The sequence below is a fragment of the Scyliorhinus torazame genome, chromosome 16 (assembly GCF_047496885.1).
Source record: "Scyliorhinus torazame isolate Kashiwa2021f chromosome 16, sScyTor2.1, whole genome shotgun sequence".
NCBI lineage: Eukaryota > Metazoa > Chordata > Chondrichthyes > Carcharhiniformes > Scyliorhinidae > Scyliorhinus > Scyliorhinus torazame.
Genome location: NC_092722.1, coordinates 94748000 through 94775331, shown reverse-complemented (window position 1 = coordinate 94775331; position 27332 = coordinate 94748000). Strand labels below are relative to the sequence as shown.

At 49.9% G+C, this 27332-nt stretch overlaps 1 protein-coding gene across 2 annotated transcripts in view; it reads right to left on the bottom strand.

The window, feature by feature from the left end:
- supv3l1 (SUV3-like helicase) overlaps positions 1–27332 on the bottom strand; it is a 287161-nt gene that overhangs the window by 149312 nt on the left and 110517 nt on the right. For both annotated transcript variants that reach the window (XM_072478761.1, XM_072478762.1), the window contains one exon: positions 180–360. In XM_072478761.1, the coding sequence (XP_072334862.1) occupies positions 180–360 (181 nt within the window). The remainder of the gene's footprint in view (positions 1–179; positions 361–27332) is intronic.

Below are 27332 nucleotides of genomic sequence, written 5' to 3'. Positions count from 1 at the left end.
AATAGTAACATATAAAAGAGGAATGGATAAATAATAGTAGAAAAAAGATTCACAGGGCAGGAGGGAAAGAGATTAATTGGCTCTTCCAAAGAGCCAGCAGAGGCTAATTCAGGCTGTCATTCACAGCATATAAACATGCTGTAATATAAGACTACATTACAAAGATTTAAGTTATTTACCAGGCGGGAGACTTCCATATATCACTGCACATTCCAGTCCGCGGGCCTCAATTTGACGACTGAGTGAATAGATATCTGTTTTACTGAAGCACACAATACAGTCACCAGGACGCAGATTATCCAGAGACTCCAGGGCCGAGTCGAGAACAGTCATGGGAGTTAGCCGCTTGTAACTTTCAACCTGCTCACCAGAAAACATTAGTTAGGTGAAAAAACTCTGCCTTTTAGAGAAACAAGTTACACTGCAACAGACTACAGTTTCAATAAAGCCTTTGAACACATGTAGAATAAATATCCACCCCGCCGCCTCAATCTACAACAGGAAAGGTGCACTTTGTTGTAAAGCTGCGCACAGTAATGTTGTAAAGTTGCGCACAGTAATGGCCATGTGTTATTCTAATACGGTGAAGCTGCAACACATTTCAGGCTATAACATATTGTTGAATAACCACAGTCTCAATTCAGAGTTTCACTATTTTTGTTCAGGGAATCAGTGTCAAAGTGTGGAGAGCATTGGACAGCAGATGAGGGTGGCGTTTTCACTGAGTACAGTTTGGAATTCTCACCCCAAAACACATCACTGCCACTGTCTCACAAAGATGATCTGAGCAGAGATGATGCTATGACGATTGAACAATCTGTTCATCAGTGCTCAGTTGGGTCCTGCCATGTTTTTTTGCTTCTGACCTCATTGCAAACTTGGTCTAAACATGGACAAAAGAGCAGTTTAGCGGTGGAGGCAGCACGCAGAAAAAAACAGGATCGGAGTTTGAGCCAACTTAAAACCACATCCAGTAGATGAAGGGTCAGGGGGAGAGAGGGAGGGACAGAAAGAGGAGGCAGAGGGAAAAGTAACAAAGCTGATTTGGAGGAAGAAATCAGATGATAGGTAACTTATTCATTATGATTGAAGTTTTAATAAATCCACATTATTTATAGTTGATTTTGAACCTGTGTAGTCAGGTAATTGCAGAAAAGATTCTGAGAAAAAAAAGCTTTTGTGAATAATTTATTGTCTGGCATACTTTAAAATATTTTTTCTGATTGGTACTGAATGAATCAGATGAAAACCCCAGTCCAGATAGTGTGACATGTGGGGCGCGATTCTCCGAGCCCCGCGCCGGGCTGGAAAATCGGCACGACGCCGGCGCACGATTCTCCGAGGTGCGGAGAATCGGCGCATCTTGCCATTTGACGCGGCGCCGGCTTCTGGAATCGGTGGGGCCACCGATTCTCCGGCCCGGATGGGCCGAGCGGATACGACAGAGTCCCGCCGGCTTCACCCCTGGTCGCTGCCGGCGAGAAATCTGCACGATGGGCCGAGGGGCGGCCTGTGGGGCGGGGAAAAGCGCTAATTCACCGAGGGGGGGCCTCCGATGGGGTCTGGCCCGCAATCAGGGCCCACCGATCTGCGGGCCGGCCTCCCCCCCCGGGCCTACTTTGTTGCGTTGCTGGTCCCTGAGCCCCGACTCCATGTTGAGTCGGGGCCGGCGGGCTGAAGAAGTCCGCCGCGCATGCGCAGGTTAGCACGGCCCAACTGCGCATGCATGGGTTGGCGCTGAGCCATTAGGCGCCAGGAACAAAGAACAAAGAAATGTACAGCACAGGAACAGGCCCTTCGGCCCTCCAAGCCCGTGCCGACCATGTTGCCCGACTAAACTACAATCTTCTACACTTCCTGGGTCCGTATCCCTCTATTCCCATCCTATTCATGTATTTGTCAAGATGCCCCTTAAATGTCACTATCGTCCCTGCTTCCACCACCTCCTCCGGTAGCGAGTTCCAGGCACCCACTACCCTCTGCGTAAAAAACTTGCCTCGTACATCTACTCTAAACCTTGCCCCTCTCACCTTAAACCTATGCCCCCTAGTAATTGACCCCTCTACCCTGGGGAAAAGCCTCTGACTATCCACTCTGTCTATGCCCCTCATAATTTTGTATACCTCTATCACGTCTCCCCGCAACCTCCTTCGTTCCAGTGAGAACAAACCGAGTTTATTCAACCGCTCCTCATAGCTAATGCCCTCCATACCAGGCAACATTCTGGTAAATCTCTTCTGCACCCTCTCTAAAGCCTCCACATCCTTCTGGTAGTGTGGCGACCAGAATTGAACACTATACTCCAAGTGTGGCCTAACTAAGGTTCTATACAGCTGCAACATGACTTGCCAATTCTTATACTCAATGCCCCGGCCAATGAAGGCAAGCATGCCGTATGCCTTCTTGACTTCTCCACCTGTGTTGCCCCTTTCAACGACCTGTGGACCTGTACTCCTAGATCTCTTTGACTTTCAATATTCTTGAGGGTTCTACCATTCACTGTATATTCCCTACCTGCATTAGACCTTCCAAAATGCATTACCTCACATTTATCCGGATTAAACGCCATCTGCCATCTCTCTGCCCAAGTCTCCAAACAATCTAAATCCTGCTGTATCCTCCGACAGTCCTCATCGCTATCCGCAATTCCACCAACCTTTGTGTCATCTGCAAACTTACTAATCAGACCAGTTACATTTTCCTCCAAATCCTTCTGGTAGTGATTGGTACTGAATATATATACTACAAAGAGCAAAGGTCCCAGCACTGATCCCTGTGGAACACCACTGGTCACAGCCCTCCAATTAGAAAAGCATCCTTCCATTGCTACTCTCTGCCTTCTATGGCCTAGCCAGTTCTGTATCCACCTTGCCAGCTCACCCCTGATCCCGTGTGACTTCACCTTTTGTACTAAGAAGGGAGGCTGGAGAGGTGTGAACCGCTTCAGCGCCGTGCTGGCCCCCTGTGGGGGACAGAATCGGTCATCCGCATGCCCGTTGCTCGCTTTCCTGAAACGCGGCGGAGTTCACAGCAGCGTGAACACTTCGTCTCCATTTTGGAGAATTGTCCCCTTGAAGTGTGACAGCCGAACTATGCACAATGTACTTTCCCAAAATATTTGTTAACATACCGTATTATGAAGTTGGTGGACAAAACATATGACAGATGGAATTCTGAGAAACCTTTGAATACTTGGTTATTGTTAGTCTTTCAGATATATACCTCTCTCCAGGAATTCCCATCCTCTGACCTACTCTTGTAGCGACATCATTTTATTGAGGTATTTCTTTGGCATTGTAACACCAAAATCAACAATGTACATAACAAGGAAAATATCAACATAGTGCAAATACCGCCTCCCACTCCCACAGTTCCTACCATTGTTTACCCCCCTACTCAATGCTCACCTACCACCCCACCCCCCCCCCCCCCCCCCCCCCCCCCCCCGCGCCCCCATTCTACCGACGATTAATTCTCTGCGAGGAGAAAAAGCAAGAGGTTGGCCAGGGAAAGGGTTGGCCCACTGAAGGATAGGCAAGGGAATCTATGTGTGGAGCCAGAGGAAATGGGTGAGGTACTAAATGAATACTTTGCATCAGTATTCACCAAAGAGAAGGAATTGGTAGATGTTGAGTCTGGAGAAGGGTGTGTAGATAGCCTGGGTCACATTGAGATCCAAAAAGACGAGGTGTTGGGCGTCTTGAAAAATATTACGGTAGATAAGTCCCCAGGGCCTAATCGGATCTACCCCAGAATACTGAAGGAGGCTAAAGAGGAAATTGCTGAGGCCTTGATAGAAATCTTTGGGTCGGATCACAGACTGCAGTGTCCACCTTGTTCTTTTGGATGCCTGGATCTGGGATCTGTGTTAACATGCAGTGAGCACATAGATCACGGGATAATGTAGATCCGGCCTGGATCCGGTGGGGATAGGGATCGAACAAAGATCATGTTGTTCAAAATGTCTACAGAGAGTACTGGCCCAGTGATCAGAGAGGGGTAACAGGAATAGAGGGAGGCCATTGAGCACCTCGCTCATTCCTGGTGTTAGTCTGCGAAACCTGCGAACGGCTCCCAACACATTGACATCATTCCTCAAACGAGGAGACCGTTACCGTCCACATTACTCCTGACGTGGTCTCACCGTTCCCCTGTCCAACTGCAGCAAAACCTCCCGGCTCTCCTCATCAAATCCTCCTCACAATAAACTATCATTGTTCCTAACTACTGACTGTACCTTTACACCAGCCTTTTGTGATCCATGCACTGGGTCACCCAGATCCCTCTGTACCTCTCTGCCATCTCGCCACTGTTTACATAAGAAGCTTCTTTTTCATTCTTCCTGTCAAAATGGACAATTTCCCATCTTCCCACATTGTGCTCCATTTGTCCCCCCTCACTGAACCTCTCTGTGTCCCTTTGCAACCTCCGTATGTCTTCTTCACATCTTACTTTCCTGCCTATCTTCGTGCCGTCGGCAAATTCAGCGACCGCGCCTTCATCCGAGTCATTGATATCGACTGTAAAAGGTGGAGGCCCCGGCAGTGATAATCCACGGCGCTACCCTCGCCACATCCAGCCAATCAGAAAAAGAACTGTTTGTGCCAACTCCGTTTACCGGTTAGCTACCCGCCAGTCAATCTGTGCCAATATGTTGCCCCCTACACTGCAAACTTTTATTGAACCTTTGAAGTGCCACCTTATCAAAAGCCTTCTGGAAATCAAAGTACAGTACATCCACCGGTTCCCCTCTATCCACGGCGCATGTGACTCCTTCGAAGAACTCCAGTAAATGGACGCAACGTCCCTTTCACAAAACCATGTTGACTCTGCCCGACGGCTAACCTCTTCAACCTTGGCTCCGAATATTTTGTCCCAGGGCAGATTATGGCAGAGTAAAATGGTCGCCCGGCAATGATGAAAATTCAGTGACTCGAGCCTGGGCAGTCATTACAGAATTATCTACTTCCAGTAAAGAGCAAGTTCTCCATTACACAGGAACAAAAAAAAAAAAATCTTTGGATCCTCACTGACTTCAGGTGATGTCCCGGCGGACTGGAGAACAGCCAATGTTGTTCCTCTGTTTAAGAAGGGTAGCAAGGATAATCCAGGGAACTACAGGCCGGTGAGCCTTACGTCAGTGGTAGGGAAATTACTGGAGTGAATTCTTCGAGACAGGATCTACTCCCATTTGGAAGCAAACGGACGTATTAGTGAGAGGCAGCATGGTTTTGTGAAGGGGAGGTCGTGTCTCACTAACTTGATAAGAGTTTTTCAAGGGGGTCACAAAGATGATTGATGCAGGTAAGGCAGTGGATGTTGTCTATATGGACTTCAGTAAGGCCTTTGACAAGGTCCCTCATGGTAGACTAGTACACAAGGTGAAGTCACACAGGATCAGGGGTGAGCTGGCAAGGTGGATAAGAGCTAGGTCATAGAAGGCAGAGAGTAGCAATGGAAGGATGCTTTTCTAATTGGAGGGCTGTGACTAGTGGTGTTCCGCAGGGATCAGTGCTGGGACCTTTGCTGTTTGTGGTATATATAAATGATTTGGAAGAAAATGTAACTGGTCTAATTAGTAAGTTTGCAGACGACACAGAGGTTGGTGGAATTGCGGATAGCGATGAGGACTGTCAGAGGATACAGCAGGATTTCGATTGTTTGGAGACTTGGGCGGAGAGATGGCAGATGGAGTTTAATCCGGACAAATGTGAGGTAACGCATTTTGGAAGGTCTAATGCAGGTAGGGAATATATAGTGAATGGTAGAACCCTCAAGAGTATTGAAAGTCAGAGAGATCTAGGTGTACAGGTCCACAGGTCACTGAAAGGGGCAACATAGGTGGAGAAGGTAGTCAAGAAGGTATACGGCATGCTTGCCTTCATTGGCCAGGGCATTGAGTATAAGAATTGGCAAGTCATGTTGCAGCTGTATAGGCCACACTTGGAGTATAATGTTCAATTCTGGTTGCCACACTACCAGAAGGATGTGGAGGCTTTAGAGAGGGTGTAGAAGAGATTTACCAGAATGTTGCCTGGTATGGAGGGCATTAGCTATGAGGAGTGGTTGAATAAACTCGGTTTGTTCTCACTGGAACGACGGAGGTTGAGGGGCGACCTGATCGAGGTCTACAAAATTATGAGGGGCATAGACAGAGTGGATAGTCAGAGGCTTTTCCCCAGGGTAGAGGGGTCAATTACTAGGGGGCAAAGGTATAAGATGCGAGGGGCAAGGTTTAGAGTAGATGTACAAGGCAAGTTTTTTTACACAGAGGGTAGTGGGTGCCTGGAACTCGCTACCGGAGGAGGTGGTGGCAGCAGGGACGATAGTGACATTTAAGGGGCATCTTGACAAATACATGAATAGGATGGGAATAGAGGGATACGGACCCAGGAAGTGTAGAAGATTGTAGTTTAGTCGGGCAGCATGGTCGGCACGGGCTTGGAGGGCCGAAGGGCCTGTTCCTGTGCTGTACTTTGCTTTGTTCTTTGAGACGCTCCCCTCTCCTATCCATCCTCTAGAAACCCTATCCTGAATTCCCCCTTAGCGGCAGGAGTGGGAAGGTTGGTACCTGCCTCTGCAGAAAGTCCCGCACCTGTAAATATCGAAATTCATTTCCCCCCTCCAATGCAAACTTCTCCTCCAGCGCCCTCATACTCGGAAAGCTCCCTCTATAAACAAGTCCCCCATCCTCTCAATCCCCGCTCTCCGCCACATTCAGGACCCCCCGTCCATCCTCCCCGGGGCAAACCGGTGATTATTGCAGATTGGAGACCAGACCGATCCCCCCTCTGCTCCCACATGTCTCCTCCACTGCCCCCAGACTCTCAGGGCCACCACCACCACTGGACTGGTGGAGTACCACGCCGGCGGGAACGGCAGAGGCGCTGTTACCAACGCCCCCAGACCCAAGACCTTACAAGAAGCCGCCTCCATGCGCACCTACGCCGGCTCCCCCCCACCAGCCACCTCCTCACCATGGCAATGTTCGCCGCCCAGTAGTAATTGCTGAAATTCGGCAGCGCCAGCCCTCCCCCCCCCCCCCCCCCCCCCCCCGACTCCACTCGCGGGGACTTGCTATACAAAGCCCACAACAATCTTATTGATCTGCTTAAAAACGAATAGGAATCTCCGGCGGACCGTCATTTTTACTGATTGAACTCTGCCCGCCAGAGCCAACGGGAGCGCAACCTATCTCCGGAAATCCTCCTTCATCTGATCCACCAACCGGGCCAAGTTCAATTTATGTAGTCAGTCCCAATCCCGCGCTTGGATACCCAGCTACCTGAAACTGTCCCCTACCACTCTGAACGGCAGTTCCCCCAGTCGCCTCTCCTGACGTCTTGCCTGGACCACAAACATCTCGCTCTTCCCCATATTAAGCTTATACCCCGAAAACCGGACGAATTCCCATAATTTCTTCCATCCCCTCTATTGGGTCTGAGACATACAACAGTAGGTCATCCGCATACAGCGAGACTCTGTGCTCCCCCCCCACCCCCCCGCCCGGACCAGCCCCTGCAGCACAGTAGCATTGTGGATAGCACAATTGCTTCACAGCTCCAGGGTCCCAGGGTGATTCCCGGCTTGGGTCACTGTCGGTGCGGAGTCTGCACATTCTCCCCGTGTGTGCGTGGGTTTCCTCTGGGTCTCCGGTTTCCTCCCACAGTCCAAAGATGTGCAGGTTAGGTGGATTGGCCATGCTAAATTGCCCTTAGTGTCCAAAATTGCCCTTAGTGTCCAAAATTGCCCTTAGTGTTGGGTGGGGTTACTGGGTTATGGGGATAGGGTGGAGGTGTGGACCTTGCGTAGGGTGCTCTTTCCAAGAGCCGGTGCAGACTCGATGGGCCGAATGGCCTCCTTCAGCACTGTAAATTCTACGATACTGTAAATTCTATGATTGAGGCCCTCAAAGCAATTGCCAGCCGCTCTATTGCCAACGCAAACAGCAGTGGGGAGAGCGGGCATCCCTGTCTTGTCCCTGGTGCAGTCTGAAATAGTCCGAAGTCGTCCTGTTTGTCCGTACACTTGCAACCGGAGGCCAGTACAGCAAGCTAATCCAGTCAACAAAGCCCCTCCCAAACCCGAACCGCTCCAGCACCTCCCATAAATAATCCCACTCAAAGGCTTTCTCCGCGTCCATCGCGACCACTACCTCAACCTCCCTACCTTCCGGGGGCATCATAATCATGTTCAGCAGCCTTCTTACATTGGCCACCAGCTGCCTGCCCTTAACGAAGCCTGTCTGATCCTCCACTATAATGTCCGGTACACAGTCCTCAATCCTGGAGAACAAGATTTTGGCCAGAGGTTTGGCATCTACGTTCAGCAAAGAAATCGGCCTGTAAGACCCACATAGCTCCGAGTCCTTGTCCCGTTTCAGAATGAGCGAGATCAAAGCCTGTGACATCGTCTGGGTCAGAGCCCCTCTTTCCTTAGCCTCGTGAAAGACCTTCATCAGCACCGGCCCCAATATTCCCGAGAATTTTTTAATCAAACTCGGCTGGGTACTCGTCCGGTTCCAGGGCCTTACCCGACTGCATGGCCTTCAGGCCCTCCACTATCCCCTCCAGCCGATCGGGGTCCCCAGCACTTCTACCAGCTCCCCATCCACCTTCGGGAAAGTCAGCCCATCCAAAAAGTGCCTCATCCCCTCCGGCCCCGCAGGGGGGTCCAACCTATACAATCTGCTATAAAAGTCCTGAAAGGTCTTGCTCACCCCCGCCAAGACCCCAACTAAGTTCCCATCCCTGTCAATAACTTTCCCTATTTCTCTCGCTGCCTCCCTCTTTCTGAGCTGCTGTGCAAACATCCTGCTGGCCTTCTCACCGTGCTCGTAAATCGCCCCCTTCGCCTTTCTGAGCTGTTCCACTGCCCTCCCGGTGGTTAACAAACCAAATTCCGCCTGTAGCCTCTGGCGTTCCCTTAAAAGCCCTGCCTCTGGAGCCTCCGCATACCTCCTATCAACTCGTAGAATCTCTTTTACCAGTCGGTCCGTTTCTGCCCTATCCGTTCAGTGCCTGTGAGCCCAGATCGAGATCAGCTCTCCTCTCACCACTGCCTTCAGTGCTTCCCAGGCCACCGCTGCTGAGATCTCCCATGTATCATTCACCTGCAGGTAATTCAGCATGCACTTCCTCAGCCTCTCGCACATCGCTTCGTCCACCAATAGCCCTACATCCAGCCCCCATTGCGGGCACTGCTTGCTATCCATATTAACCTGCAGTCCACCCAGTGCGGAGCATGGTCCGAGATCGTAATCGCCGAGTACCCAGTGTCCACCACCCCCGCCAATAGGCCCTACCCAAGACAAAGAAATCGATCCGGGAATATACCTTATGTACGTGGGAGTAAAAATAAAATTCCTTCGCCCTCGGCTGCCTAAATCTCCATGGAGCCACCCCCACCATCTGCTCCTTAACCCTTTCAGCTCCTTTGCCATTGCTGGCACCATGCCCGTTCTCAAGCATGACCGGTCCAGGCCTGGATCAATAACCGTATTAAAATCCCCTCCCAGAATCAGTTTGTGCGAGTCCAGGTCCGGAATCTTCCCTAGCACCCTCTTTATAAAATCCCCCTCATCCCAATTTGGCTCATATACATTGACCAGCACTACTTTCATCCCCTGCAGCTTGCCACTAACCATGATGTATCGACCTCCCACATCTGAGACTATTCTTTCCACCTCAAATGCCACCCGCTTGTTAATCAGAATCGCAACCACTCTAGTCTTTGTATCCTGCCGTGAGTGGAAAACCTGACTAATCCAGCCTTTCCTCAGCCTGACCTGGTCCACTACTTTAAGGTGCGTCTCCTGCAGCATTACCACGTCTGCCTTCAGTCTCCTCAGGTGCACAAACACACATGCCCTCTTTACCGTCCCATTTAGCCCCCGAACATTCCAGGTGATCGGCCTAGTTGGGGGGGGGGGAAAGTGAACCCCCCACTGATCAGCCATCCCCTTTCTTGGGCCCGCCTCCAGCCCATGCGCTGCGCCTCCTCCGGCCCACCCCAAGGCGGCTGACCTCCTCAGCGTCCCTCCATCGAAGTCCCTCCCTCGTCAGCAGAATCCATCTCCCCCCCCCCCCCCAGCAACACTACTCTAAAACCCAACCCATCTAGTAAACTAAGCGTATACACCCCCCCCCCACTATGCTTCTGAGAGTTAGCTTGGTGGCCCCTGGCGCCAAGAAGTCTCCCACCTATTGTTGCCTCCCTCCCCTCCCCCCCCACTCATAGAAACAAAATCCCATATCCAACAATCCCCAAACAAACACCCAACAGCAAGAAAACACAAAAACAAAAGCACCACCCACTGAAACTCAAACAGGCACGTCTCCATCCCACAAAAGTGCACATCAATAAAAACACAAAAAGGACATTGCCAACATCCACCGAGAAAAAGAACCCAAAAATGAAAAATCGACTTCACCCCTCCTTTTCCCTAAACAAAGCTCCAAAAACAGACACAAAACAATAAGAGAAGGCATAACCAATTTAAAAACCAGGAAAACGAAGCCCGCCAAAAACCAAGGGAGAGAAAAGAAAAAAACCAGAAAAAAAGAAAAAAGGGGCCCAATATAGGCCAACAAGTTGTCTCCAAGTCCGAGAGTTCTCAGACCCCACCAGTCCTTTTATTTTAGCAAAGTCCAGCGCCTCATCGGGAGACTCAAAATAGTGATGCTGGTCCTCATGTGTGACCCAAAGACGCGCCTGATACAGCAGACCAAACTTCACCTGCTTCTTAAAGAAAATAGCCTTGACTTGGTTAAAGCCTGCCCTCTTCCTCGCCACCTCCACGCTCAGGTCCTGGTACACCCGCAGGATGCTGTTGGCCCACTTACAACTCCGCGTGCACTTGGCCCACCGTAGACTGCATACGTTGTCCAGGAACCGATGGAATCTCACCACCATTGCCCTCAGAGGGTCCCCTGCTCGCTGCTTCCTAGCAAGCACTCGGTATGCCCTGTCCACCTCCAACGGTCAGGGGAATGCCCCCTCTCCCAGCAGCTTTTCGAACATACCCGCCACGTATGCCCCAGCGTCTGCTCCCTCAGCCCCCTCCGGGGGCCCAACAATTCTTAAGTGCTGCCAGCGGGACAGGTTCTCAAGGTCCTCCACCTTTTCCAGGAGTCTTTTCTACTGTTCCCGAAGCATCCCCACCTCCAGCTCCACCGCTGTTTGATGCTCCTCTTGTTCAAGCAGCGCCTTCTCCACCTTTTGAATCGCCCGATCCTGGTCGTCCAGTTTGCTCTCTCGCCGATCAATTGATTCTTTAATCGGGTCCAAACATTCCCGCTTCTGCCTGGCAAAACCATCCTGAATGGCCTGCATCACTGGGTCCGTTGGTCGCCGCACTACCACCCCAGGGGTCCGGCACTTGGCCATACTGTCTCCCGCTGCAGCTTCAACACAGCTCGTGACTGACTTCATGTTTCTGCCCTTTCGTATACTTCTGGTATACTTAGGGGCAGCACGGTAGCATTGTGGATAGCACAATTGCTTCACAGCTCCAGGGTCCCAGGTTCGATTCCGGCTTGGGTCACTGTCTGTGCGGAGTCTGCACATCCTCCCCGTGTGTGCGTGGGTTTCCTCCGGGCGCTCCGGTTTCCTCCCACAGTCCAAAGATGTGCAGGTTAGGTGGATTGGCCATGATATATTGCCCTTAGAGTCCAAAATTGCCCTTAGTGTTGGGTGGGGTTACTGGGTTATGGGGATAGGGTGGAGGTGTTGACCTTGGGTAGGGTGCTCTTTCCCAGAGCCGGTGCAGACTCGATGGGCTGAATGGCCTCCTTCTGCACTGTAAATTCTATGGTAACTCTATGATGGTCCTTTTCTCCATGCACAGATGCATGGAAACGGTGCCCAATTGCCTCAGCCTTCAAATTTGTTTAAAATCGGAAAAAAGTCCAGGGGAAAGGTCCAAAAATCTGACCAGAGCAGGAGCCACCAAATGTGTGACTTACTCCTTCCTAGCAGCCATCGGATGTCTCGTAGCGACATTGTTTAAATGGCTCAACCAGTTCAGTTTGTGAACAATGGTAACTGCGAATCGGAGCGGAGATTTAAAAAGATTGCTGTCTAGTTTCGGGAGCTGTTCGGGGGAGGAGGAGCGGTTTCTGTCAGGGAGAGAACCTGAGAACATCTAAGACCCTCAGAAGGTAAGAAAGTGATTTTTACTCATTTTTACTTTTATACCTTTTTCAAATTGTGTGTGTCGGGGGGAAACTGAAGTGACATCACAGAAAAGCTGTGACCTGAGTGGCTGGTTGGGAATCTACACTAAATTTAAAAAATTAAGCATTGGTAACGAACTAAACATAATTACTTAATTATAATTTAGAGGGGTATCTAAGCCAGAGATCGGAGAGTACTATATTTAGCTTTCACATTCATATTAGAAATCTAGTGCTGGGAAACAGATAGTTAACGGTAACTTAAAAAATGTTTGGGTTTTTTAAATTTTTTAAACTTTTAATTTTAATTTACTAATTAATTGACGCAATGTCAGTTAGAGGGGTGCAGTGCTCTGACTGTGAGATGTGGCAGGTCCGGGAGGCTTCCAGCGTCCCGGATGGCTTCATCTGCAGGAAGTGCACCCAACTGGAGCTCCTCACAGACCGCATGGTTCGGTTGGAGCAGCAATTGGATGCACTTAGGAGCATGCAGGTGGCGGAAAGCGTCACAGATCACAGTTATATAAATGTGGTCACACCCAAGGTGCAGGCAGAGAAATGTGTGACCACCAGAAAGGGCAGGCAGTCAGTGCAGGAATCCCCTGTCCCCCTCTCGAACAGATATACCCCTTTGGATACTGTCGGGGGGGATAGCCTATCAGGGGAAAACAGCAGCAGCCAGAGCAGTGGCACCATGGCTGGCTCTGATGTTCAGAAGGGAGGGTCAAAGCGCAGAAGAGCAATAGTAATAGGGGACCCTATAGTCAGGGGCACAGATAGGCGCTTCTGTGGACGTGAAAGAGACTCCAGGATGGTATGTTGCCTCCCTGGTGCCAGGGTCCAGGATGTCTCCGAACGGGTAGAGGGCATCCTGTAGGGGGAGGGCAAACAGGCAGAGGTCGTTGTACATATTGGTACTAATGACATAGGCAGGAAGGGGCATGAGGTCCTGCAGCAGGAGTTCAGGGAGCTAGGCAGAAAGTTTAAAGACAGGACCTCGAGGGTTGTAATCTCGGGATTACTCCCTGTGCCACGTGCCAGTGAGGCTAGAAATAGGAAGATAGAGCAGCTAAACACGTGGCTAAACAGCTGGTGTAGAAGGGAGGGTTTCTGTTATCTGGACCACTGGGAGCTCTTCAAGGCAGGTGTGACCTATATAAAAAGGACGGGTTGCGTCTAAACTGGAGAGGCATAAATATCCTGGCCGCGAGGTTTGCTAGTGTCACACGGGAGGGTTTAAACTAGTATGGCAGGGGGGTGGGCACGGGAGCAATAGGTTAGAAGGTGAGAGCATTGAGGAAGAACTAGGGAATAGGGACAGTGGGGCTCTGAGGCAGAGCAGACAGGGAGAAGTTGCTGAACACAGCGGGTCTGGTGGCCTGAAGTGCATATGTTTTAATGCAAGAAGTATTACGGGTAAGGCAGATGAACTTAGAGCTTGGATTAGTACTTGGAACTATGATGTTGTTGCCATTACAGAGACCTAGTTGAGGGAAGGGCAGGATTGGCAGCTAAACGTTCCAGGATTTAGATGTTTCAGGCGGGATAGGGGGGGATGTAAAAGGGGTGGTGGAGTTGCGCTACTTGTTCGGGAGAATATCACAGCTATACTGCGAGAGGACACCTCGGAGGGCAGTGAGGCTATATGGGTAGAGATCAGGAATAAGAAGGGTGCAGTCACAACGTTGGGGGTTTACCACAGGCCTCCCAACAGCCAGCGGGAGATAGAGGAGCCTCCTTACCTTGCAGGTCAGCTGGGAGCGGTAGAGAGAGCCGGGACATTGAAAACAGCGCGGGAGATTTAAAAAGCGCGGGAGCTGCGAGTCAGAGCGGAGAGTTTAAAAGTTTGCGGCCTGGGTGAGGTAAGTACTGTTTAAAAACCTCCTTACCTTGCAGGTCAGCTGTTAGTGTCGGGAGAACAGTTTCGGGAGCAGGCCTATTGGCTGACTGTAAATCAGGAAGGATACAAAATGTGTGGCTGAAGTGCCTTTAGAAAAGGAGTGCAGGAAGCAAACAGAGTGTATCTGAGTTTGGGAAGGCTGAGTTCGGGTAACAGGTGAGTGAGGGCTGTGTTTTTTTTGGAGTTTGGTGTTTGGGGTTGAGTTTCCAAAAAAAAAAAACAATTAATTAAGTAAATTAATTAACTAGTTAAGGGAATTTGGTGCTCATCTTAAGGAGGTGCAGAGAAGCAGAACTGTGAGGGAGTCTCGGGAGCAATTACATCACAGCCAGCAGGTAAGTGATTGGCTTGTGACTGGTAAGTGATTTCTCTCTCTTTGACTTTCTCTTAGCTGTGTAGTGTAGTTCAAATTTAACTTCAGGTTTAAGTCATGGCAGGAGAGCTCAGACCCGTGTCATGCTCCTCTTGTGAGATGTGGCAAGTCAGGGACCCTTCTGGTGTCCCTGACTCCTTCATTTGCAAGAGGTGTGTCCAACTGCAGCTCCTGTTAGACCGCTTGACGGCTCTGGAGCTGCGGATGGATTCACTTTGGAGCATCCGCGATGCTGAGGAAGTTGTGGATAGCACATTCAGTGAGTTGGTCACACCGCAGATTAAAATTACTGAGGCAGATAGGGAATGGGTGACTAACAGACAGAGGAAGAGTAGGAAGGCAGTGCAGGGATCCCCTGCGGTCATCTCCCTCCAAAACAGATTTACCGTTTTGGAAACTGTTGGGGGAGATGGCTCACCAGGGGAAGGTGGCAGCAGCCAGGTTCATGGCACCGTGGCGGCTCTGCTGCACAGAAGCAGGGCGGGAAAAAGAGTGGCAGAGCTATAGTGATAGGGGATTCAATTGTAAGGGGAATAGACAGGCGTTTCTGCAGACGCAAACAAGAATCCAGGTTGGTATGTTGCCTCCCTGGTGCAAGGGTCAAGGATGTCTCGGAGCGGCTGCAGGGCATTCTGGAGGGGGAGCTGTCGTGGTGCATATAGGCACCAACGATATAGGTAAAAAACGGGATGAGGTCCTACAAGGTGAATTTAGGGAGTTAGGAGTTAAACTAAAAAGTAGGACCTCAAAGGTAGTAATCTCAGGAGTGCTACCAGTGCCACGTGATAGTCAGAGTAGGAATGACAGGATAGCTAGGATGAATACGTGGCTTGAGAGATGGTGCAAGAGGGAGGGTTTCAAATTCCTGGGACATTGGGACCGGTTCTGGGGGAGGTGGGACCTGTACAAATCGGACGGTCTGCATCTGGGTGGGACCGGAACCAATGTTCTCGGGGGTGTGTTTGCTCGTGCAGTTGGGGAGGGTTTAAACTAATGTGGCAGGGGGATGAGAACCGATGTAGGAAGTCAGTGGGGACGGAAACAAAAGGCAGAAAGGGAGAGTGTGTAAAGCATGACCAGAGAAAGCAGGGCAGAGAGCAAGGAAAGTCGACATTAAACTGCATTTATTTCAATGCAAGGGGCCTGACGGGCAAAGCGGATGAACTCAGGGCATGGATGGGCACATGGGACTGGGATATTATAGCTATGACTGAAACATGGCTACGGGAGGGGCAGGACTGGCAGCTCAATGTTCCAGGGGACAGATGCGAGAGAAAGGATAGAACGGGAGGTAAGAGAGGAGGGGGAGTGGCGTTTTTGATTAGGGAGAACATCACGGCAGTACTTAGAGGGGATATATCCGAGGGTTCGCCCACTGAGTCTATATGGGTGGAACTGAAAAATAAGAAGGGAGAGATCACCTCGATAGGACTGTACTACAGGCCCCAAATAGTCCGCAGGAAATTGAGGAGCAAATATGTAAGGAGATAGCTGCAAGAAAAATAGGGTGGTAATAGTAGAGGACTTTAACTTTCCCAACATTGACTGGGACAGCCATAGCATTAGGGGCTTGGATGGAGGGAAATTTGTTGAGCGTATTCAGGAGGAATTTCTCATTCAGTATGTGGATGGACCGACTAGAGAGGGGGCAAAACTTGACCTCGTCTTGGGAAATAAGGAAGGGCAAGTGACAGAAGTGCTAGTGAGAGATCACTTTGGACAAGTGACCATAACTCCATTAGTTTTAAGATAGCTATGGAGAATGATAGGTCTGGGCTTCCGGGTGCGGCGATGACCAGCTAAGTCGCACGTTTCGGCAGCTCCCAGTGGAACGGACTTTTGGGCTCTTGATAGGAGCCCCAACGGCAATTTTAACGGCTAAAAACACCGTGCGGTAAACCAGAAGGGAATTCCCCCTGGACACGGATGGAAAAAGGAGAGGAAAGTGGCCGGATTGCAGCGGATCCTTTGGAACAGCGGCAAGGAAGGCAAGCAAAAACCAAGATGGCGTCGGAAGGTGGCAGTTTCATATGGGGCCCCGAACAACAAGAGTTTTTGAAATGCTGCGTGGAAGAGATAAAAAAGGAAATGAAGAAAGAACTGTTGGCCCCGATATTACAGGCGATCGAAGGGCTAAAGGAGGAACAAAAGACCCAGGAGCAGGAGCTTCGGGTCGTGAAGGCGAAGGCAGCCGAGAATGAGGACGATATACAGGGCCTGGTGGTGAAGACGGAGATACAGGAGGCACATCAGAAACGATGTGTGGAGAGGTTGGAGGCACTGGAAAACAACGCAAGGAGGAACAACCTGAGGATCCTTGGTCTTCCTGAAGGTGTGGAGGGGGCGGACGTCGGGGCATATGTGAGCACGATGCTGCATTCGTTAATGGGAGCGGAGGCCCCGACGGGTCCGTTGGAGGTGGAGGGAGCGTACCGAGTTATGGCGCGAGGACCGAGAGCAGGAGAAACTCCCAGAGCCATAGTGGTGAGATTCCTCCGTTTTAAGGATAGAGAAATGGTCCTTAGATGGGCGAAGAAAACTCGGTGCAGTAAATGGGAGAACGCGGTGATCCGCGTTTATCAAGACTGGAGTGCGGAGGTGAGCGAAGGAGGGCGAGCTTTAATCGGGCCAAGGCGGTGCTGCATAAAAGGAAGATAAAATTTGGAATGCTGCAACCGGCAAGACTGTGGGTCACATATCAAGGGAGGCACCACTACTTTGAGACGGCGGATGAAGCGTGGACTTTTATTGTAGAAGAAAAATTGGAATGAGTGGACTATTAAAAAGAACGTTTGGACAAAGTGGTGGGGCGAATGTGGGGGGCGAAGAGGGGTTTTATGTTCTAATCCTGCGGTATGGTAACTTTTCTCTCTCCCACAGGTGGTGATGGGGGGAGGTGGGGAGGGAGAGGAGATGGGGCGTTGGCCATGGGGGGGGGGGGGCCAAGGGAGAAGCGCGGGCTTGGCTCCCGCGCTATGACAATTATGGCGGGAATGGAGAAGCAGGAAGGAGGGGGCGTCGCACGGTGCGAGCCGTGGTCACGGGGGGAAGCCGAGGTCAGCCAGAGTTTGCTGACTTCTGGGAGCAACATGGGGGGAGTAATTACGCTAGCGGGGGGTCTAGCGGGGGGGGTGGGAGGGGGGAATTACTGGGTTGCTGCTGCTGGGGAAAGGGGGGAGCGGGTATGGGAGAGGATGGGCGGGGGGGCACCGCCTGGGGGAGATACAGCTGCGTGGGAACTGGGTGAGAAGCTGGAAAAAGATGATGGCTAATCGGCAAGGGGGGGGGGGGTGGGAAGCCCCCCAACTCGGCTGATCACGTGGAACGTGAGAGGGCTCAACGGGCCGATAAAGAGGGCACGGGTACTCGCACACCTTAAGAAACTTAAAGCAGATGTGGTTATGTTACAGGAAACGCACCTGAAACTGATAGACCAGGTTAGGCTGCGCAAAAGATGGGTGGGGCAGGTGTTCCATTCGGGGCTGGATGCGAAAAACAGGGGGGTGGCTATATTAGTGGGGAAGCGGGTAATGTTCGAGGCAAAGACTATAGTGGCGGATAACGGGGGCAGATACGTGATGGTGAGTGGCAAACTACAGGGAGAGATGGTGGTTTTGGTAAACGTGTATGCCCCGAACTGGGATGATGCCAATTTTATGAGGCGAATGCTAGGACGCATTCCGGACCTAGAGACGGGAAAGCTGATAATGGGGGGAGACTTTAACACGGTGTTGGAACCAGGGCTGGATAGGTCGAAGTCCAGGACTGGTAGGAGGCCAGCAGCAGCCAAGGTGCTTAAGGATTTTATGGAGCAGATGGGAGGTGTGGACCCGTGGAGATTCAGTAGACCTAGGAGTAAGGAGTTCTCGTTTTTCTCCTATGTCCATAAAGTCTATTCGCGCATAGACTTTTTTGTGCTGGGTAGGGCATTGATCCCGAAGGTGAGGGGAACGGAATATACGGCTATAGCCATTTCGGATCATGCCCCACACTGGGTGGACTTGGAGATAGGGGAGGAAACAGGAGGGCGCCCACCCTGGAGAATGGACATGGGACTAATGGCGGATGAGGGTGTGTGTCTAAGGGTGAGGGGATGTATTGAAAAGTACTTGGAACTCAATGACAATGGGGAGGTCCAGGTGGGAGTGGTCTGGGAGGCGTTGAAGGCGGTGGTTAGGGGGGAGCTGATATCAATAAGGGCACATAAAGGGAAGCAGGAGAGTAAGGAACGGGAGCGGTTGCTGCAAGAACTTTTGAGGGTGGACAGACAATATGCGGAAGCACCGGAGGAGGGATTGTACAGGGAAAGGCAAAGGCTGCATGTGGAATTTGACTTACTGACTACAGGCACTGCAGAGGCACAATGGAGGAAGGCGCAGGGTGTACAGTATGAATATGGGGAGAAGGCGAGCAGATTGCTGGCACACCAATTGAGGAAAAGGGGAGCAGCGAGGGAAATAGGGGGAGTGAGGGACGAGGAAGGAGAGATGGAGCGGGGAGCGGAGAGAGTGAATGAAGTGTTCAAGACATTTTATAAAAAATTATATGAAGCCCAACCCCCGGATGGGAGGGAGAGAATGATGGACTTTTTGGATCGGCTGGAAATTCCCAAGGTGAAAGAGCAGGAAAGGGTGGGACTGGGAGCACAGATCGAGGTAGAAGAAGTGGTGAAAGGAATTAGGAGTATGCAGACGGGAAAGGCCCCGGGACCGGACGGATTCCCAGTTGAATTCTATAGGAAATATTTGGACTTGCTCGTCCCGGTACTGACGAGGACCTTTAACGAGGCAAAGGAAAGGGGACAACTGCCCCCGACTATGTCTGAAGCAACGATATCGCTTCTCTTAAAGAAGGAAAAGGACCCGCTACAATGCGGGTCCTACAGACCAATTTCCCTCCTAAATGTGGATGCCAAGGTCCTGGCCAAGGTAATGGCAATGAGAATAGAGGAATGTGTCCCGGGGGTGGTTCACGAGGACCAAACTGGGTTTGTGAAGGGGAGACAGCTGAACACGAATATACGGAGGCTGTTAGGGGTAATGATGATGGCCCCACCAGAGGGTGAAACGGAGATAGTAGTGGCGATGGATGCCGAGAAAGCATTTGATAGAGTAGAATGGGATTATTTGTGGGAGGTGTTGAGGAGATTTGGTTTTGGAGAGGGGTATGTTAGATGGGTGCAGCTATTGTATAGGGCCCCAGTGGCGAGTGTGGTCACGAATGGACGGGGATCGGCATATTTTCGGCTCCATAGAGGGACAAGGCAGGGATGTCCTCTGTCCCCATTATTGTTTGCACTGGCGATTGAGCCCCTGGCGATAGCGCTGAGGGGTTCCAAGAGATGGAGGGGAGTACTTAGGGGAGGAGAAGAACACCGGGTATCTTTGTATGCGGATGATTTGCTACTATATGTGGCGGATCCGGCGGAGGGGATGCCAGAAATAATGCGGATACTTGGGGAGTTTGGGGATTTTTCAGGGTATAAACTGAACATGGGGAAGAGTGAGCTGTTTGTGGTGCATCCAGGGGAGCAGAGTAGAGAAATAGAGGACCTACCGTTGAGGAAGGTAACAAGAGACTTTCGTTACCTGGGGATCCAGATAGCTAAGAATTGGGGCACATTGCACAGGTTAAATTTAACGCGGTTGGTGGAGCAGATGGAGGAAGATTTCAAGAGATGGGATATGGTAGCCATGTCAATGGCAGGGAGGGTGCAGGCGGTTAAGATGGTGGTCCTCCCGAGATTTCTCTTTGTGTTTCAGTGCCTCCCGGTGGTGATCACGAAGGCTTTTTTTAAAAGGATAGAAAAGAGCATCATGGGTTTTGTTTGGGCCGGGAAGACTCCGAGAGTGAGGAAGGGATTCTTACAGCGTAGTAGGGATAGGGGGGGGCTGGCACTACCGAGCCTAAGTGAGTACTATTGGGCCGCTAATATTTCAATGGTGAGTAAGTGGATGGGAGAGGAGGAGGGAGCGGCGTGGAAGAGATTAGAGAGGGCGTCCTGTAGGGGGACTAGCCTGCAGGCTATGGTGACAGCCCCATTGCCGTTCTCACCGAGGAACTACACCACAAGCCCGGTGGTGGTAGCTACACTGAAGATTTGGGGACAGTGGAGACGACATAGGGGAAAGACTGGAGCATTGGGGGGGTCCCCGATAAGAAACAACCATAGGTTTGCCCCGGGGGGAATGGATGGGGGATATGGAATGTGGCAAAGAGCAGGAATAACGCAACTGAAAGATTTATTTGTGGATGGGAAGTTCGCGAGTCTGGGAGCGCTGACCGAGAAATATGGGTTGCCCCAAGGGAATGCATTCAGGTATATGCAATTGAGGGCTTTTGCGAGGCAACAGGTGAGGGAATTTCCGCAGCTCCCGACACAAGAGGTGCAGGACAGAGTGATCTCAAAGACATGGGTGGGGGATGGTAAGGTGTCAGATATATATAGGGAAATGAGGGACGAGGGGGAGACTATGGTGGATGAACTAAAAGGGAAATGGGAAGAAGAGCTAGGGGAGGAGATCGAGGAGGGGCTGTGGGCAGATGCCCTAAGCAGGGTAAACTCGTCGTCCTCGTATGCCAGGCTAAGCCTGATTCAGTTTAAGGTATTACACAGGGCACATATGACTGGAACACGGCTCAGTAAATTTTTTGGGGTGGAGGATAGGTGTGCGAGGTGCTCGAGAAGCCCAGCGAATCATACCCATATGTTTTGGGCATGCCCGTCACTACAGGGGTTTTGGATGGGGGTGACAAAGGTGCTTTCAAAAGTAGTAGGAGTCCGGGTCGAACCAAGCTGGGGGTTGGCTATATTTGGGGTTGCACAAGAGCCGGGAGTGCAGGAGGCGAGAGAGGCCGATGTTTTGGCCTTTGCGTCCCTAGTAGCCCGGCGCAGGATCCTGTTAATGTGGAAAGAAGCCAAGCCCCCGGGGGTGGAGACCTGGATAAATGACATGGCGGGGTTTATAAAGCTAGAGCGGATTAAGTTCGTCCTAAGGGGGTCGGCTCAAGGGTTCACCAGGCGGTGGCAGCCGTTCGTCGAATATCTTGCGGATAGATAGATGGGGGGGAAAAAAGAAGGCAACAGCAGCAGCCCAGGATTTGGGGGTGGGGGGGGGGGGGGAGGGGTGGGGGGGGGTGGGCGGGGGGGGTGTAGCTTGGGACAAGGCAGTTGCCAATTAGGGCCAGTTTTCATGTTTGTTATTTAATATTTATTCATTTTTTGTTTTTTGTTTATATAGAATAGGTCATTGATATCTGTGTTGTTATAATATTGTGTAAAGGATGCACAATGTACTGTGTTGGTTGACCAAAAATTTTCAATAAAATATTTATTAAAAAAAAAGAGAATGATAGGTCTGGCCCAAGAGTTAAAATTCTTAATTGGGGCAAGGCCAATTTTGATGGTATCAGACAGGAACTTTCAGAGGTAGATTGGGGGAGACTGTTGGCAGGCAAAGGGACGGCTGGTAAATGGGAGGCTTTTAAAAATGTGTTAACCAGGGTTCAGGGTAAGCACATTCCCTTTAGAGTGAAGGGCAAGGCTGGTAGAAGTAGGGAACCCTGGATGACTCGAGATATTGAGACTCTGGTCAAAAAGAAGAAGGAGGCATATGACGTACATAAACAACTGGGATCAAGTGGATCCCTTGAAGAGTATAGAGATTGTCGAAATAGAGTTAAGAGGGAAATCTGGAGGGCAAAAAGGGGATATGAAATTGCTTTGGCAAATAATGCAAAGGAGAATCCAAAGAGCTTCTACAGATACATAAAGGGAAAAAGAGTAACTAGGGACAGAGTAGGGCCTCTTAAGGATCAACAAGGACATCTATGTGCAGAGCCACGAGAGTTGGGTGAGATCCTGAATGAACATTTCTCATCGGTATTCACGGTGGAGAAAGGCATGGATGTTAGGAAACTATGGGAAATAAATAGTGATGTCTTGCGAAGTGTGCATATTACAGAGGAGGAGGTGCTGGAAGTCTTAAAGCGCATCAAGGTAGATAAATCCCCGGGACCTGATGAAATGTATTCCAGGATGTTGTGGGAGGCTAGGGAGGAAATTGCGGGTCCCCTAACAGAGATATTTGAATCATCGGCAGCCACAGGTGAGGTGCCTGAAGATTGGAGAGTGGCGAATGTTGTACCTTTGTTTAAGAAGGGCAGCAGGGAAAAGCTTGGGAACTACAGACCGGTGAGCCTAACATCTGTAGTAGGTAAGTTGCTAGAAGGTATTCTGAGAGAGAGGATCTACAAGCATTTAGAGAGGCAAGGACTGATTCGGGGCAGTCAGCATGGCTTTGTGCGTGGAAAATCATGTCTCACAAATTTCATTGAGTTTTTTGAGGGGGTGACCAAGAAGGTAGATGAGGGCAGTGCAGTAGACGTTGTCTACATGGACTTTCGCAAAGCCTTTGACAAGGCACCGCATGGTAGGCTGTTGCAGAAGGTTAAAGCTCACGGGATCCAGGGTGATGTTGCCAATTGGATTCAAAATTGGCTGGACGACAGAAGACAGAGGGTGGTTGTAGAGGGTTGTTTTTCAAACTGGAGGCCTGTGACCAGTGGTGTGCCTCAGGGATCGGTGCTGGGTCCACTGTTATTTGTGATTTATATTAATGATTTGGATGAGAATTTAGGAGGCATGGTTAGTAAGTTTGCAGATGACACCAAGATTGGTGGCACAGTGGATAGTGAAGAAGGTTATCTCGGATTGCAACGGGATCTTGATCAATTAGGCCAGTGGGCCGACGAATGGCAGATGGAGTTTAATTTAGATAAATGTGAGGTGATGCATTTTGGCAGATCGAATCAGGCCAGGACCTACTCAGTTAATGGTATGGCGTTGGGGAGAGTTATAGAACAAAGAGATCTAGGAGTACAGGTTCATAGCTCCTTGAAGGTGGAGTCGCAGGTGGACAGGGTTGTGAAGAAGGCATTCGGCATGCTTGGTTTCATTGGTCAGAACATTGAATACAGGAGTTGGGACGTCTTGTTGAAGTTGTACAAGACATTGGTACGGCCACACTTGGAATACTGTGTGCAGTTCTGGTCACCCTATTATAGAAAGGATATTATTAAACTAGAAAGAGTGCAGAAAAGATTTACTAGAATGTTACCGGGACTTGATGGTTCGAGTTATAAGGAGAGGCTGGATAGACTGGGACTTTTTTCCCTGGAGCGTAGGAGGCTTAGGGGTGATCTTATAGAGGTCTATAAAATAATGAGGGGCATAGATAAGGTAGATAGTCAACATCTTTTCCCAAAGGTAGGGGAGTCTAAAACTAGAGGGCATAGGTTTAAGGTGAGAGGGGAGAGATTCAGAAGGGCCCAGAGGGGCAATTTCTTCAGAGGGTAGTGAGTGTCTGGAATGTGCTGCCAGAGGTAGTAGTAGAGGCGGGTACAATTGTGTCTTTTAAAAAGCATTTAGATAGTGACATGGGTAAGATGGGTAAAGAGGGTTATGAGCCAAGTGCGGGCAACTGGGACTAGCTTAATGGTAAAAACTGGGCGGCATGGACTGGTTGGGCCGAAGGGTCTGTTTCCATGCTGTAAACTTCTATGATTCTATAGGTAGACAGATTTTGGAAAAGAGTAAAAACAACAGGGTTGTGATGATTGGAGACTTCAACTTCCCCAATATTGACTGGGACTCACTTAGTGCCAGGGGCTTATACGGGGCGGAGTTTGTAAGGAGCATCCAGGAGGGCTTCTTAAAACAATATGTAGGCAGTCCAACTAGGGATGGGGCGGTACTGGACCTGGTACTGGGGAATGAGCCCGGCCAGGTGGTAGAAGTTTCAGTAGGGGAGCATTTCGGGAACAGTGACCACAATTCAGTAAGTTTTAAAGTGCTGGTGGACAAGGAAGGATTAGAGTGGTCCTAGGATGAATGTGCTAAATTGGGGGAAGGCTAATTATAACAATATTAGGCGGGAACTGAAGAACATAGATTGGGGGCGGATGTTTGAGGGCAAATCAACATCTGACATGTGGGAGTCTTTCAAGTGTCAGTTGAAAGGAATTCAGGACCGGCATGTTCCTGTGAGGAAGAAGGATAAATACGGCAATTTTCGGGAACCTTGGATAACGAGATATTGTAGGCCTCGTCAAAAAGTAAAAAGGAGGCATTTGTCAGGGCTAAAAGGCTGGGAACAGACAAAGCCTGTGTGGAATATAAGGAAAGTAGGAAGGAACTTAAGCAAGGAGTCAGGAGGGCTAGAAGGGGTCATGAAAAGTCATTGGCAAATAGGGTTAAGGAAAATCCCAAGGCTTTTTACACGTACATAAAAAACAAGAGGGTAGCCAGGGAAAGGGTTGGCCCACTGAAGGATAGGCAAGGGAATCTATGTGTGGAGCCAGAGGAAATGGGCGAGGTACTACGTGAATACTTTGCATCAGTATTCACCAAAGAGAAGAAATTGGTAGATGTTGAGTCTGGAGAAGGGTGTGTAGATAGCCTGGGTCACATTGAGATCCAAAAAGACGAGGTGTTGGGTGTTTTAAAAAATATTAAGGTAGATAAGTCCCCAGGGCCTGATGGGATCTACCCCAGAATACTGAAGGAGGCTGGAGAGGAAATTGCTGAGGCCTTGACAGAAATCTTTGGATCCTCACTGTGTTCAGGTGATGTCCCGGAGAACTGGAGAACAGCCAATGTTGTTCCTCTGTTTAAGAAGGGTAGCAAGGATAATCCAGGGAACTACAGGCCGGTGAGCCTTACTTCAGTGGTAGGGCAATTACTCGAGAGAATTCTTCGAGACAGGATCTACTCCCATTTGGAAGCAAATGGACGTATTAGTGAGAGGCAGCATGGTTGTGTGAAGGGGAGGTCGAGTCTCACTAACTTGATAGAGTTTTTCGAGGAGGTCACAAAGATGAGTGATGCAGGTAGGACAGTGGATGTTGTCTATATGGACTTCAGTAAGGCCTTTGACAAGGTCCCTCATGGTAGACTAGTACAAAAGGTGAAGTCACACGGGATCAGGGGTGAGCTTGCAAGGTGGATACAGAACTGGCTAGGTCATAGAAGGCAGAGAGGAGCATTGGAAGGATGCTTTTCTAATTGGAGGGCTGTGACCAGTGGTGTTCCACAGAGATCAGTGCTGGGACCTTTGCTGTTTGTAGTATATGATATGTATATAAATGATTTGGAGGAAAATGTAACTGGTCTGATTAGTAAATTTGCAGACGACACAAAGATTGGTGGAATTGCGGATAGCAATGAGGACTGTCAGAGGATACAGCAGGATTTAGATTGTTTGGAGACTTGGGCAGAGAGATGGCAGATGGCGTTTAATCCGGACAAATGTGAGGTAATGCATTTTGGAAGGTCTAATGCAGGTAGGGAATATACAGTGAATGGTAGAACCCTATTGAAAGTATTGAAAGTCAGAGAGATCTAGGAGTACAGGTCTACAGGTCAGTGAAAGGGGCAACACAGGTGGAGAAGGTAGTCAAGAAGGCATACGGCAAGCTTGCCTTCATTGGCCGGGGCATTGAGTATAAGAATTGGCAAGTCATGTTGCAGCTGTAGGCTTCAGGGGCTTAGACGGGGCGGAGTTTGTAAGGAGCATCCAGGAGGGCTTCTTAAAACAATATGTAAACAGTCCAACTAGGGAAGGGGCGGTACTGGACCTGCTATTGGGGAATGAGCCCGGCCAGGTGGTAGATGTTTCAGTAGGGGAGCATTTCGGTAACAGTGACCACAATTCAGTAAGTTTTAAAGTACTGGTGGACAAGGATAAGAGTGGTCCGAGGATGAATGTGCTAAATTGGGGGAAGGCTAATTATAACAATATTAGGCGGGAACTGAAGAACATAGATTGGGGGCGGATGTTTGAGGGCAAATCAACATCTGACATGTGGGAGGCTTTCAAGTGTCAGTTGAAAGGAATACAGGACAGGCATGTTCCTGTGAGGAAGAAAGATAAATACGGCAATTTTCGGGAACCTTGGATGACGAGTGATATTGTAGGCCTCGTCAAAAAGAAAAAGGAGGCATTTGTCAGGGCTAAAAGGCTGGGAACAGACGAAGCCTGTGTGGCATATAAGGAAAGTAGGAAGGAACTTAAGCAAGGAGTCAGGAGGGCTAGAAGGGGTCATGAAAAGTCATTGGCAAATAGGGTTCAGGAAAATCCCAAGGCTTTTTACACGTACATAAAAAGCAAGAGGGTAGCCAGGGAAAGGGTTGGCCCACTGAAGGATAGGCAAGGGAATCTATGTGTGGAGCCAGAGGAAATGGGCGAGGTACTAAATGAATACTTTGCATCAGTATTCACCAAAGAGAAGGAATTGGTAGATGTTGAGTCTGGAGAAGGGGGTGTAGATAGCCTGGGTCACATTGTGATCCAAAAAGACGAGGTGTTGGGTGTCTTAAAAAATATTAAGGTAGATAAGTCCCCAGGGCCGGATGGGATCTACCCCAGAATACTGAAGGAGGCTGGAGAGGAAATTGCTGAGGTCTTGACAGAAATCTTTGGATCCTCGCTGTCTTCAGGGGATGTCCCGGAGGACTGGAGAATAGCCAATGTTGTTCCTCTGTTTAAGAAGGGTAGCAAGGATAATCCCGGGAACTACAGGCCGGTGAGCCTTACTTCAGTGGTAGGGAAATTACTGGAGAGAATTCTTCGAGACAGGATCTACTCCCATTTGGAAGAAAATGGACGTATTAGTGAGAGGCAGCACGGTTTTGTGAAGGGGAGGTCTCACTAACTTGATAGAGTTTTTCGAGGAGGTCACTGAGATGATTGATGCAGGTAGGGCAGTAGATGTTGTCTATATGGACTTCAGTAAGGCCTTTGACAAGGTCCCTCATGGTAGACTAGTACAAAAGGTGAAGTCACACGGGATCAGGGGTGAACTGGCAAGGTGGATACTGAAC